At 38.9% G+C, this 14,823-nt stretch overlaps 1 protein-coding gene across 2 annotated transcripts in view; it reads left to right on the top strand.

The window, feature by feature from the left end:
• Nucleotides 1-14,823, top strand: part of Spef2 (sperm flagellar 2) — a 164,795-nt gene that overhangs the window by 25,790 nt on the left and 124,182 nt on the right. Inside the window, exons 4-8 of one of the 2 annotated variants that reach the window (XM_051150954.1) lie at nucleotides 2,111-2,281; nucleotides 4,147-4,287; nucleotides 6,948-7,012; nucleotides 11,412-11,598; nucleotides 14,522-14,710. In XM_051150954.1, the coding sequence (XP_051006911.1) occupies nucleotides 2,111-2,281; nucleotides 4,147-4,287; nucleotides 6,948-7,012; nucleotides 11,412-11,598; nucleotides 14,522-14,710 (753 nt within the window). The remainder of the gene's footprint in view (nucleotides 1-2,110; nucleotides 2,282-4,146; nucleotides 4,288-6,947; nucleotides 7,013-11,411; nucleotides 11,599-14,521; nucleotides 14,711-14,823) is intronic. The other variant, XM_051150953.1, reaches the window with a different exon arrangement.

Genomic DNA, 14,823 nt, shown 5'->3' with positions numbered 1-14,823 from the left:
CCCATTATTCCCCTCCCCTATGACTGTTCCTGAGGGGGATCACCTCCCCCTATATATTCTCATAGGGTATCAAGTCTCTTCTTGGCTACCTGCTGTCCTTCCTCTGAGTGCCACCAGGTCTCCCCCTCCAGGGGACATGGTCAAATGTGAGGCACCATAGTACATGAGAAAGTCGTATCACACTCTCCACTCAACTGTGGAGAATATTCTGACCATTGGCTAGATCTGGGAAGGGGTTTAAAGTTTACCTCCTGTATTGTCCTTGGCTGGTGCCTTAGTTTGAGCGGGACCCCTGGGCCCAAATCTGCCTATCATATTGTTCTTTTTTCATTAATTGTCCTTATGTGCATATATATAATTTATCCTAAATTATCCCTAAATATAACTTGCTAAGTCTGTGTACATTCCGTTGCTTTCTATGCCTGTTCTTTTCCTCTCCATTTCTTCTGCTACGACCGGGGTCAGATTCCTTTTGGGGCCATTGCAGCATCTGGTAGAATGTCTCACGAGCATCAGGCCTTCTTAGACAGCAGGGCTCTTTGGCACAGACCCCTCCTGCTTTGTATCTATTGCATCTCCATCTGGAAATGAACTCCACAGTCACTCACTAAGCCATCCCAACACTTCTTCTCCATACAGCACAGCACCAAGTCTGCCTCCTTCCTGTCCACTGGCAGGGTGTCCCTGACTATGTGTAGACAGCTCTTGGCCCCTCTTCCATGCACACACCCCAATCTCATCTCTCCTCCTTCCCAAACATCTCTTGCCCATCTCTGCCATCCACCCAGCTCACATATGCCTTGTAACTACTAAGGCACCCGTGTTGACCTTGGCCCTTATGCTGCTGGCTACCTGTTCCTTATGGGTTTCTCATGTGACCTTAAGGTTTGGGTGCCTCAAATTCATGAAAAAATGCCTAGTAAAATACTTGAGCATTGTAAATATTCCAAAATGTGTTTTGATGAATTGTTAGCACTTTTTAGATGACACTTTTCTCCAGTGCCTTTGGTATTTGTTTTTAAGGTGAGTGAAGTGCAAGCTACTAATTTTTTCAGGCTTCTGGATTAGCAGGCAGTGGTGCACTCACACAAAGCCCAAAGGCAGTGGAAAATGCTAAACTTGAATTTTAATTTACAAGGTAACCATGACATAATAGATATGAGAGCTACCTCTCTTTTCAAATTGTGCTACTTTAACTGGATAGCACAATTAATCTGGTAGCAAAGTAAACTGAGAAACCATGGGCAGGCAGATACTAGATTGGGCATAAAGCTAGGTAACTCAGTGCTGGATTCTTCTTATGTACAAGTTTGGTAAACTCAGCAGTCACTGAGAAACTTGTAGCTCAGCTTTCCCAGCTCTATAAATGAGGATGATTGTTTCCACATGTCAGGACACTGGACTTTTATGTTGCTTAAAGAAAACAAGGCACTGGAAGTATAAGGGCTTCCAGAGTCAATCATCCCTTACGTAGATATCATTTGAGTTCTCATTTTTATACCAGGCACTTGCCCATGAATGGCACCGGGAGAGCCCCAGAGCACCTCATGTCCACATGCTAAGGAAGGGAAAAATGTTTCTGTAGAGTGGTTGATAGCACAGAGATTTAAGAACAGGAAAGAGCAGCACAGAGTAACTGCTCAGGAAACATGGAGGTAGAGGAAATAAGAGAATAAAAGCAGTGGCTCGGCAAGAGAAGTTTAAGGGAAGTGTAAAATGCATCTTATAGAAATAAAGATAATTCTTTGTTGAGGAAAATATTTGCGGAGAGAACTAGATTGTTGTATGAGGGTCAAAAGTAAAGAGGTCTGTGATTAAGAAAAAAAGGAGATAAGAGCAGGCAAATATATATATATATATATATATATATATATATATATATATATATATGTTACTTTATTGTAGGAAAGAATATAAATACTATATTTGTTGTCATACAATTAAAGATTTTGGTAATAACATGAATAATATAGTTTTAATTTATTTTAATTATCAACAATGGTGCTGTATATAAAATTTATTTTTAACACCAAAAATATATGTGATTGCAATGCCAAGATGCCTTTTACTCTCCAATAACTGGAACCTTTGAAATGCTTTCTTCATTTAGAGACTTAAAAACCTGATACCTCGCCAAACTGACTTCAATCTGATGCAAGTCACATCCAGGTTCCAAGAGAAATGTAAACAAATGAAGGAGGATCTTGCCAGAATGCATATTGAGAAGTTTGAAAAATTTCAGAAACTCGAGGAAGAGCAAAGACACTTTAATATCGAAAAGGTTCTATATATAGAACATTTTGTTCCTAAAAATTTATTAGTACATAGTATACTATTGGTGATTTTTTTCTGCCTGTAGTAAGCACACATTGTATAAACAGCAGTGTAGGCAGATTGCATGTTGTGATGCATGGCTTTGCTTTGCCTTCCTGTACCTTCCCTTGTCCCATATTTTCTCCCCTCCATCTTTATTATCACTCTCACCTGCACTTGTGGCTGAGAACTATTAACTTCCCAATGGGACAACTTTATTTCTTTCACTGGATGGAATTTGTACCTCAGCTCCTTGGAGAAAGGATTTGATACAAGCTGCACTACTGGCCAAAGGGCATCAACCATTGCACCCCTGTGAAAGACAGAAATGGCCAGTTTCTATATCCTGATCCATTTTTTTTTTTTTGATAGATTGCTTCTCTGCTTGCTTCCCTGTCCAACTCTTTTGAGCATCTTACCTTCATTGTCCTTGACTACTGCTTTGTGTAAGCTGCTGCTGTTTCCCGAGCCTCTTTGAAAAAATCTTTAATGATCTGTGTCTTTAAAGATATGGGATGGGGAAAAAGATCATCCAATCATTAAAGACTTTTAAGAGAATTTCAAATGGCTGGATGCATGGAATGTGCTAACTACAGGCAATGGAATTGTAGTTCTTCCTACTACATTTGAAACTTGCTTTTTAAATTGATTAGGATGGTGAGAAGCTAATAAATCCAGAACAGAGTTAGTTTCTTGTGGGGAAGGAGAGATATGTTCAAGAAGCAAAGTATAGAAAGCCTTCTGTGACTTGCCCGAGTCTTTGCATGGTAGAGACAGTGCAGTCGATAAGTTAAGTTAGTTAAGGTTAAGGGCTGGGGCTCATGGGCGTTGAACCAGCCAGTCCAGGCTTGAAAAGCCAAGTGCAATGCAGGAGAGCTCCAAAAATGAAGAGGCAAAGGGAGAAGGACCCTGTGAATTACTCTGAAAGAGAGAATGTGAAGCCTGGTTATAGGAAGTAAGACAAGAGACAAAGTGGTGTCCTCATTTTCTTAAGAAAAAGAAATTAAGCATGTAGCAATTAAACAAAAATTCACATAAAATAAAACATGGCAATTAAATAAAAATCCTCATAAACATGTGGCAGTGGAATAAAGACTCTCATTTTTAGAAAGTGAAATAAAAAAACTTTAAAATGATAACTTATGCATTTTGGTAGTAAATTTAATTTTCATATCTTTTGATATAGAAATTAATTGATCTACTGTAATTTAATGCTATAGTAGTAAAGTGATGTGTATAATTCCCATAAGATATTTAGTTTTAAAATATTTAATGATATTTTAGATACTTCTCTCTCAATTACATCATTCTGTTTATATTATCCTTAAAATAAATATTGCTTGTCTTCCTAATAGATAATCCAATGATGTCAGGCCAATAGTTGAGGTTGCCCCTAAACTCATGTATGCGGGGCCTTGTTTGGGGACACTGACTTATCTAGTGACAGCTATTGCGTCTATAGAGTCTCAGGTGCTACCTGAGAAAAAGAATCTCTTCTCATGATTGGGCTGGTTAGGAAGGTAGCATTGGGAAAGAATTATAATCTTTTTGTGTGTGTGTATTTAAAGCCCCTGGCTATTCTTGTACCAACATACATAATGACAACAAATACATAATTTAGTCATAATTTTAGCACTTTAATATTGTGTTTTAGCATGATAACTTTCAACATAAACAATGATAATGTCTCCCTACTATTATTACACAGTTGTGCATTGGTTAATTGTTAAGTTCTGAAATTTTCAACTTATGTGTTTGTATACCTAAGCATATGTTACGTGCCTGTTATTTTGACAAGTTGAATAAATAAATTAATATTTATGCCATACTCAGCAACGTTTAAACCGAAGACGACAAAATGAGATAATGGCCAAAATCCAAGCAGCCATTATACAGATCCCGAAGCCAGAATCAAATCGTGCTTTGAAAGCAATTGAGGCTCAAAAACTGATGAAAAAGAAAAAGGAGGCAGAGGTGAGTGGTGGTCACTTGCGGTTGTCTTGTTTCTCTTAATAAAGAATGTTCTCTCTCTCTCTCTCTCTCTCTCTCTCTCTCTCTCTCTCTCTCTCTCTCTCTCTCTCTCTCTCTTCTCTCTCTCTCTCCTCTCTCTCTCCTCTCTCCCTCTCTCTCCCTCTCTCTCTTCCCTCCCTCTCCTCTCTCTCTCTCTCTCCTCTCTCTCTCTCTCTCTCTCTCTCTCTCTCTCTGCGGTGTACAGAGAGAGACCTTTTAAAGTTTCTTGTTTTCTTTTCGACACATCTCTGTTCCTTCCCATTCTTATCCAAAATTCCTGCAGTTGTGCATATCCCATTCTTTTTACTGTTATTTCCTGCTTGGACTCCTGTGTCTGCAGGAAGTCTACTCCATTAGGTAAGTGTGGAGGCAGCTGGGAAGATACCTTTCCTCTTTACCATGCAATGTGGTTTCTTATGAATCCTAGAAGTGTTAATTGATTTGTTGCTGTTAAAACACTTAAAATTAAACTGGCTGCGCTTGGATGTTTTACTAGACCACACCAAGTGTCAACATTCCAACAGAATGAAATCTAATTATGTCATGGGAAAGTAATACTATGTTTTGATACTTCCTGATTGCTTATATTCTTTGTTGACCTAAGGAAGGTGACAATAGTTACCATTAATTCAACATAGGTCAAGATACAGACTGGTACTTCACATTTTATTGACTTGTGCCAGTTTCTCTCAAGACAGTATTACGTTCTTCCCTTTATATCATTTAAGGAAATTGTAGTCTGGATGCTGACTCATTTTAGTATAGTACGCAGGCGCTGGTGAAGACGACACAGGCCTATCTCTCTCATCCCTACACTGTACATTGTTACTTTAGATTTGTATTCTAAACAATATTATCCACATACTTTTCTGGCTCTACTTTTTCATTCAGAAACTAAATTCCCCCAAGTTTATGAAGGTTTATTAATAGAGATTTGTAGTACATACACATGAGCTGAAATTATTTAGAGAAAAGCTTATCGAGTAAGTGGAGTTGCATGGGAAATGTTTAAAATAGCAAATGCAAACACTTTTAGGAGATATTTATACTTTAAAAACATATGCCTGGACTCTGATAAACTTGGTCTATTTAAAACCTTTAGGGCAGCCAGGTGTGATGGTGTACACCTTTAATCCTAGAACTCAAGAGGCAGAGGTAGGCAGCTATCTGTGAGTTTGAGGCCAACCTGGTCTACAAAGCAAAAAGCGAGTCCAGGACAGCCAGGCCTATTACACAGAGAAATCCTATCTTCAAAAATCAAAATCCAAAACCAAAACCAAAACAAACAGACAAACAAAAACCAAAACAGAACCATTGCTGCTCTATTAAAATGAGATTCTTCCAGGGAGATTGTTTGTGGTTAAACTAAGTGCTGCATAAGCAAACATGTGGTAGCTTGTGTCTGTAATCCCAGCAACCCTGTTGGAAAATGGGACCCAAAATAGTAGAATTCCCTGTTGTGAACAAGAGATGTAAATGTTGTTTATATTTCCTCAAATGAGGGGGTGAGATGAGAATCATTTCCAAGCCTTTCTGGCTCTTTCTGAACTCTTGCTGGCTGGTTCAACTCAGGTGATCTGGTCTAAACGCCTTTCCAAGCTGACTGATTCAAACTGCCTTCTCTTGGGTTCTGACTGAATTGCTCTGCCTGGACTCAAACTAATTCTGCCAATGTGTTTTGATCTTTTGGCTCCTGCTTAGTCTCTGGCTTGTCTGTCTTTACCTGTGTCTAGCTTGTCCTCTCTGCAATCTGCTTCTGTAAAATTGTCCTGGTAAGAAACTCTCAGTAAAACCACCAACAACAACAACAAACAAACAAACAAAACAAAAAACAACAAAACAACAAAAAAACCCACCTCTCTTTTTCTTGTGCTGCTCTTAAGTGACCTCTCTGTCCTGTCCTGTTCTCTTGAGAGTTGAGGATATCCTATCTATGACTCATTCTCTCAAACTTTTCTCCGACTCATCACTTTGTCCGTCCCTCCATTAGGGTCACTTTCAAACATAGCTGCTTCCTTCTATAAACTAACCTTACCTTCATTGTTTGGGATTAAATGTATGTATTAAGGGTATGTCTGCATTCTAGCCAGACCATACTGTAATCCAGAGTGTGTCTACATTTCAGCCAGATCACACAGACCCAGAACATATTTGGATGTGATTCTTTGTAAGAACAACCATATTTTTATTAAAATTCCTTTACAAACAGACCCTGCCTAAAACAAGATTGAATTAAAGACCGAAACTAAAGGTTGTCCTCCCACCTCCACAGGGGCAACTACACACACACACACACACACACACACACACACACACACACACACACACACACACACACATGCATACGCACATGCACACATGCACACACACATACACAATTTTAAAAAGAAAGGAGAGAATCATGAAATAAGTTATTCCAGTTAGACAATTTCTATATTGTTTTAGGTTACCCTCATCCAAAGAACAAATGAAAATTATGAAAGTATTGCAGAAGGCACCTTGTCTTATCTTGGTAGTTAAGTGTTTTGAATTAGTACTGTGTCACCTTTTTAAATTGACTGAACATAATGAAGTTTCTCAAGGGCTTTTAAAGGCAGAGGACTGATGGTGAATTTTCTTTAAAGGATGTGGCCAATGAGATTAAGAAATTTGAAGCACTAATAAAAAAGGATCTCCAAGCTAAAGAAAGGTAGGATGTAATGTTTTATATTTCAAAAATCTATCCAGTGCTATGAATAACCTTTGAATATTTACAAACGTTTATGGAGCTGTTCCTGAAGGATCATTCAGTTTGAAGGTTTATTGAAGGAATGCATGAAAGAAGAGAGGATAAAATGACTTAAAATCCAGATTATTTACTCATTAACAACTTTAATCTAGGATGGGATTATGGTTATCATGAAACGTAAAGTCAGTTTGTTTACATCTTAAGAATGTAAAAGCAGAGTAATGCACATAGGTAACAAGGAAGATCTGAAATTCTGTCATTGTCTCTCCATCATTTATTGCCTCTCTTGCCAAGTGGGAGCTTTTGGATTTCATTCAGCCCATTTATCAGTTGTGACCACTCAGGGCTATTGAGTCCGTTACAATGAGTTCTCACCTGTATGTATGCCCCCTGTAGTGTCAAACTGTCGAGTTTGTACTCTTTAATCTATTTTTAATTGACTGCTATGTTAGGTAAGAGAAAGGAAATGTACTACTCCTTACATGTGGAATATTTAGGTTGGCCAGCAATATTTGCAGAGGAGGTTGTTTTTCCTCCAAAGTAGTTTGGAACCTGCACCAAAACCTAAGCAACTGTAGTGCTGGATACGACACTCCATCCCACTGGTCCACGTGTCTGGTTTTGTGCCTCATCTGTTGCCATTGCTCTGACTGTAATTTAAGATCAAGTATTGAAATAGTGTCAGAATATCTCTTTTTTGCTCAGATTGCTCTTGGTATATAGAGTCTTCATGAACTTTAAATCTTTCCTAATTCTATGAAGAACGTCATTGGAATTTTGGTGGTGGACATCTAGAATCTATATATTTCTTTTGATAATGTAATATAACCACTTTCATAATATTGATTATGCTGATCCACAAGCCCGGGATCCCCTTTGTCCAGGCATTCTTTCAATGTCTTTCTGGGGTGTGTCTGTATGTGTGTTTCCCAGAAGGTTCCGTTTAATGCCAGAGATTTTCAAGGGAACTTGGAAGTGGGCATAGGATGAAGACTCCATCTTCCCAGAGAGGCAGCTGGAGACTCACTCCGGAGCCACCTCTCTGTATCTGGGAGTGGCCTCATACGGAAATAAATCTCTTGAAATGTTCTGCACAAATATCTCCTTTTATAGCCATAAAAAAAAAAAATACTGAAAAGCACTGGTCTAAAGCAAAGTGAGAAAGAAAGCCAGATTTTATGGGCCATCCTTTTTATCCCCAAGCTGCCGCCTCTGCATGCACACTGCCCATGGCATGTTTTATTTTAGACATACAATAAATACTACCAGCTTAGCTGCTTAGCTGAGGTTTATTGCATACTGTATTTTGCATTTTATGCCATAGATTTACCAAATAATTCTGAAAATGACAAACTTTCTATACTGACAATTCCTACAAGAAACTATTAATCTCTGTGAATGTTTGGTAAACACTCAGATATAAATTAAACATAACCACTGTCTTCAAGACACCCACAAGTAATAAAATTAATATATCTTCAGTTAAACAGCTATATAGATTTTTATTTTTGAGACTTTTTAATCATTTTATCTTACAAAGTCACATGATGTGATAATTTGATGGATGTTCATTTTTGATTAGTAAATATTTTTGGGATACAATGTAACATTTCAATGACTTTTTAATTGCGCAATGCTTGAGTTGGGTCATACAACGTTTCCATCTCCTTCTTATTACCTTGCAATTGAGCGGATGGGTAAATAGACGGCTGGATGAAAGGATGAATGCATTGACTCGTAAATAACACAGAATTCATGAAACAGATTTCTGGCAGCATAAACACAATGTTTGGGAGGATCATAACCTAAACTTAATGTAGGATATAATCTTTGTAATAGTACGTATTAGTAAGAGAATAGCGAGAATTGTACTGACTGATCCTGTGGGCTTCCACAAACATGTGACTGTGCTAACCTTAAAAAAAAGTCTTTGAAACTGGCTCAAGTTATTTATTTATTTTTGGAGATGAGAGGGGGTGTCTCACTCTGTAGTCCTGGATAGCACGAAAATTACTATATTAAGCAAGATGCCATTGTTGTCACAGAAGTTCAGCTGCCAGCACCTCCCAGTCGCTGAGACCATGGGCCTGTGTCATGATGCGCTCTAACTGTAATAAATCTTAATAAGCAAATATCAGCTCTGCTCTTGACCTTCTGTGTACTGAACTGTAACATGGTTTATCCTTACCTTTTCTTTTTTTCCCTTTTAAAAAATTCATTCATTCATATTACATCTCAATTGTTTTCCCATTCCTTGTATCCTCCCATTCTTCCCTTCCTCCCATTTTTCCCTTACTCTCCTCCCCTATAACTGTTCCTGAGGGGGACTTCCTCCCCCTGTATATGCTCATAGGGTATCAAGTCTCTTCTTGGTAGCCTGCTATTCTTCCTCTGAGTGCCACCAGGTCTCTGCATCCAGGGGACGTGGTCAAATATAGGGTACCAGAGTTTGTGTGAAAGTCAGACCCCACTCTCCACCCAACTGTGGAGAATGTCCTGTCCATTGGCTATATCTGAGTAGGGGTTCAAAGTTTACTGCACGTATTGTCCTTGGCTGGTGCCTTAGTTTGAGCAGGACCCCTGGGCCCACGACCACCCATCATAATGTTCTTCTTGTAGGTTTCTAGGACCCTCTGGATCCTTCTATTTCCCCATTCTCCCATACTTCTCTCACCTAAAGTCTCAATAGGATGTCCTCCCCTCTGTCTCACTTTCCTGATAAGTGAAGACTTTCATGGGACATGCCACTTGGGCTAGTGTCCAGATATAAGTGAGTATATACCATGTGAGTCTTTCTGCTTCTGGGTTAACTCACTTATTATGATCATTTCTAGTTCAATCCATTTGTCTGCAAATTTTGGGAGTTCCTTGTTTTTAATATCTGAGTAGACCTAGCTATTCCACTCCTTGGAATATACCTAGAAGAAGCTCCAGCACACAACAAGGACATATGTTCAACCGTGTTCATAGTGGCCTTCTTCATAATAGCCAGAACCTGGAAACAGCCTAAGTGTCCCTCAGTAGAAGAATGGATAAAGAAACTGTGGTACATTTACACTATGGAATCCTGACCTTTTCTAAGTGACAGAATACAACCATGCCTGCACCGCCTGTGGACAAAATAATCTGAATTTTAGTGTTTTGTACTCATATTTGATAGTGATTCTTAGTATATTCTCTAAGTTTAGCACACTCCCACTGTTTGTACAGAGAACAAGAAAAGAATGCTTGTATTATAAGCCCAAAATTTATCTGGAAGCAATAAGCCTACAAATTATGATATAGAATCTGATAGGATCTTCGTAACAAATATGTATTAATCTCACACTAAACACGCTGTTGCAGGAGTCATTCTGCCTATATGAAAACTGATGACTGATTAGTCATAACACACATTAGTAACATGCCTTTGTTTTGTAATACATTCTGCTGTATTAGTGATAACATAAAAATGATATTTCATCATAGGAACTCATTATTCCTTGGCAAGTAACATTATCATGTATCTTATGCAGCTGTACTGTGGCATTCGAATGGCTTTTTAAAGACAGATGCAGATGAGAATTGATGACTCAACTGCTATACACATAAAATATTTCTTTTATTTTTAATGATTACTTTTTAAAAGACTATAAATTTAACGCTAAGGAAACATTTATCTCACTGAATATTTATTTCAAATGAACTAAGGTGTTCATTTTCTTTTGGGAAGGCCTGTGCTGATGTCAGGTCAGACCTATGCTGAGTCATGAGGGGTAGGCCAACTTTCAACTGACAAATGACTTCCACTGCCCTGTGAAGTCATATGGCCTTATGAGAATACTTAGGATATCTTCTACCATTGTAAGTGAGAACAGAGTAGTGAATAGGACCATATGTAGAGGAATTGTATTCTCAATAGGCTAACATTGATTATATCACGTCTATGTATCTATCTGATCCATATGTCCATATATCGATATATAATCTATATATCTATCTATAATCTACATATCTATATCTGATCTATATATCATTGCCATTGAGGTGTCCTCTCTGACATTTTGATTATTCCCAGTTTGCCCGCTGTTGACTTAAAACAGAAGAAACCAGAGACCAATGGAAAGATCCAGGAGAGAAACCAGGATATCTAGTTAGACTGGGGAGTATATGTACTGAGAAAAGGAGAGATGGACTTAAGGAAAAAAGGCTACGCTAAGGACCTCAGCCAGACAGAGTTGAAAGAGAGATAAAGCAAATGGAACTGACACTAAGCTACAGGCTTCAACATTTATCTGATGCTCATATTAAACAATTAACAAAAAAGAAGGGTCATGTGATCACACTGTGTCAAAATCTAACGAAAACCTGTTACTTTCAGTACATCCAAGACTTCTTTAGAAACAACTGACCAGACCGCTGCCGAGTTGCTCAACACTTACTCAGATGATGACTACATTAAAAAGATCCAGAAACGCCTGGAAGAAGATGCTTTCGCGCGTGAGCAAAGGGAGAAAAGGCGACGGAGGCTGTTGATGGACCAGTTAATAGCCCACGAAGCACAGGAGGTGGGATGTTAGCTCTACAGTAACATTGCTAAGAACTTCATAATCCAAGCCCTGAATTTACACAAATAAATGTTTTGCATATGTGTTGTCTGTCACTCTGAGTCAGATGGCATACATAAATCCTCACATGAGAAAAGCAAAATCCTTACTTGTAAATTTTCATAGTACCCTCATTCATCATTAGTGACTATAGACCCTGGCCACTTAGTCATTCATACATGGTACAGTGAGTGGCCTGTCCCTTCATAACAGCTGATTGGAAAACTGGTTAATAGTTACTGAAGTAAACTTTTAGCTTCACCTCATGGGAGAAATGGGGAAGCCAATAATCAAGTTGAGACTATTTTAGATTAGATATTCTTTGAAATCTTTCCAAAATATGCACAACACAATTTAGATAGAAGTGAATCCTCTGCTGTGTTTGTGTATTCACTCCAAATACAGGATAGTTCATCTGTGTTGTAGGATTTCAGCCTTCCTTAGCAGAAACCATTGCCTGTCTTAGTTTACATGAGAAACTACAGTTCACTGAAACTTTAGTAGACAATTCGTTTCTGAAATGTGAACTACTTTCATTATAGAACAGCAACAACAAAATCTTTTCCAGCTAGCTTTTATGTCAAGGTCTTTTTAGGACTTCAAACTTCAAGAAGCTTAACACACATAGCCTGGATACAACCATCCTACAGTGCTCTCTCTTTTCCCCAATTTAAGTCGCAGTGATAATCTAGGCTGTTCCTCATAAGGGTGACTAGCCAGAGTACATTTTGACAGCTAAGTTGCCTCATATTCCGGAATTAATTTTGAATAATGAAGCAATTTCATATTTTCAAAAATATAATTGAGACCGTGGCTTGTCTAATCCAAGCCAGAACGTAACCACATTGTGATTTTTGTACTACTTGAAAGATCTTGCTGGGATATATAAGCTGTGGGAGAAGTAATAACGTTGTTGGAACTTGTTCTTTGGAGTTTGTCCATCCACTGACGTATAGATGTATAGATGTGCATATGTGCAATAGCTGGTTGGGTTGGAACTCGCTCTTGGTAGTTTGTTGCATCCACCAAGATATGTGTATGTATGTAATATTGTCAGAATCCATTCCATCCACCCAATATGTTAGTGTCTGTAGTGTCTGTGTGTGTGTGTGTGTGTGTGTGTGTGTGTGTGAAGTAAGAGAAGATTAAAAGAAAAAGCTTGTTGGAACCTACATGCTGGAGTCTGTCTTACTTTATCATCAAGTGTAAGTTGTGTGTGTGTGTGTGTGTTTCTTTTTTCTCCTTTTCTTTTCTTTTTAGACACTTTGCCACTTTCAGTGGAAGCCCCCATAGGATCCCTCAGCTCTAACACACACTTACCACCATCAGTGGAAGCCCCCACTAGGAGCCATCAGTCCTAAGCCACATACAATGGTAGCCTTAAGTCACGCCAGGAAGCTATCAGCACTGGCCCACCACCAGCAATTTAATTCTGGCCCCTCAGTCCACCACTATCAGTGAAAGCCATTGCCTGTAACAATCAGTTCCAGCCTGGAGAGTTGCCCTCAGAGAAAGTCTGCAGGGTCACCAGCCACCCACCGGTCTTCACCCTGCCTCAGTTTCCCCAGTTGATGTCAAAGCTGGTCTTCGATAGTTTTTATGGCTTTTGTTTATTTGTTTAGGTTTTTTTTTTTTTCCTGTGGTTTTGGTGGTGGTGGTTTTGGCTGATGTCCTGGTTATCAGGTCAAGTTAATGATACATCATATGCCATATGTAAGGACTAGAACAATAGATTCTACTGTTTGTTTGTCATATAAGGTCACAGTGCAGTGCTGTGAATAAATGAAGAACATGTGGTCATTTTTACACTCTGCTCTTCTTCTAATAGTGCATAGCAAGGTGAAAAGAATTATCAACAATGATCTGCTTTTAGAATTTAATAACGAGACAGAACACCTGGTGTGTGAAGTTTCTCATGACTTTAAGGCATCTTGTGAACAGAAGAAATGTCCTAATTTTCTGTTGAGCTTCAACTTAAATTTTAAAATAAGCCTAAAGTTCCAGTTTTAGCATTTGCCTTAGAGTGGTTTTTGTATCTTCCATCTGAAAAATGTATATTATTCCTCCTATAATCCTATAGCTTCAGAGAATCTTTGAGACAGCATCATTATTGATCCCAGAGTTTTTCTACAAATCATCAGATGGTTGGGTGTCAAATTAGAGACACAATTGTTCTTCCAAGTCCTCACTGAGAACTACATGTACCTCCCTTTTTCACATGATACCTCTGTTTAGAGAAAGAAATCCTGATGGCCTGGGGAATTGTATTTTGCCCACGCCTCTCATCACCACCTAATCAGAAAGAGGTCCTGCAAAGCTGAACTCCAGACAAAGAGTCGTTATGTTGAAGTGCATAGATTTAATTTCCAAACTTCTGAAAACCTAATTATAAATCGAGAATTGCATCACTAGTAGAGAAACTTTGAACTTGCATAATTTGTTTTTATTAGATTTTAAAGGAAGTAACAACTTATTTGAAGCAATTGTGAGTTTCATTCAGTACCATGTTTCTAAAAAGTATCTAGTATTAAATCTCTATGATTAAATAGCCTCTATTGCAAGTTTTGAATGTGGGTGTGTGCGTGTGTGTGGTGTGTTTGTGTGTTGTGTGTGTTGTGTTGTGTGTGTGTGCGCTGTGGGGTGTGTGTATGTGTGTGTGCATGTGTGTATGTGGTGTGTGTGTGTGTGTGTGTGTGTGTGTGTGTGTGCGCGCGCGCGCGCGCGCGCTGTGGGGTGTGTGTGTGTGTTTGATGTTCAACTTTAACCCAATGGGCAGAAGTGGACTTAGATGGCGGTCATGTCTTCACACATTACTTGCAAACTGACTTCCGTGTAGCGGGTAGTGTGGACTTAGCTCTGACAAGGCGTTGGCTCTCTCTCACAGGAGGCCTATCGGGAGGAGCAGCTGATCCACCGACTGATGCGCCAGTCCCAGCAGGAGCGCAGAATCGCAGTGCAGCTCATGCACGTCCGGCACGAAAAGGAAGTTTTGTGGCAAAATAGGATTTTCAGAGAGAAACAATATGAAGAAAGACGACTTAAGGATTTCCAGGATGCTCTTGATAAAGAAGCGGTAAATAAAATCGCCATTAAAAATCATATTTGGTAAATCACTAAACATCTTACTTGGTTATCAGTTTATAATTGGCAAAGAGCAGGCAGCCATACATGGCGCACCCTGTGTGG

This window comes from Acomys russatus, chromosome 9 (assembly GCF_903995435.1).
Source record: "Acomys russatus chromosome 9, mAcoRus1.1, whole genome shotgun sequence".
Lineage (NCBI taxonomy): Eukaryota > Metazoa > Chordata > Mammalia > Rodentia > Muridae > Acomys > Acomys russatus.
Note: the sequence above shows the minus strand (reverse complement) of the source record. Positions and strands in the feature narration are given on the sequence as shown.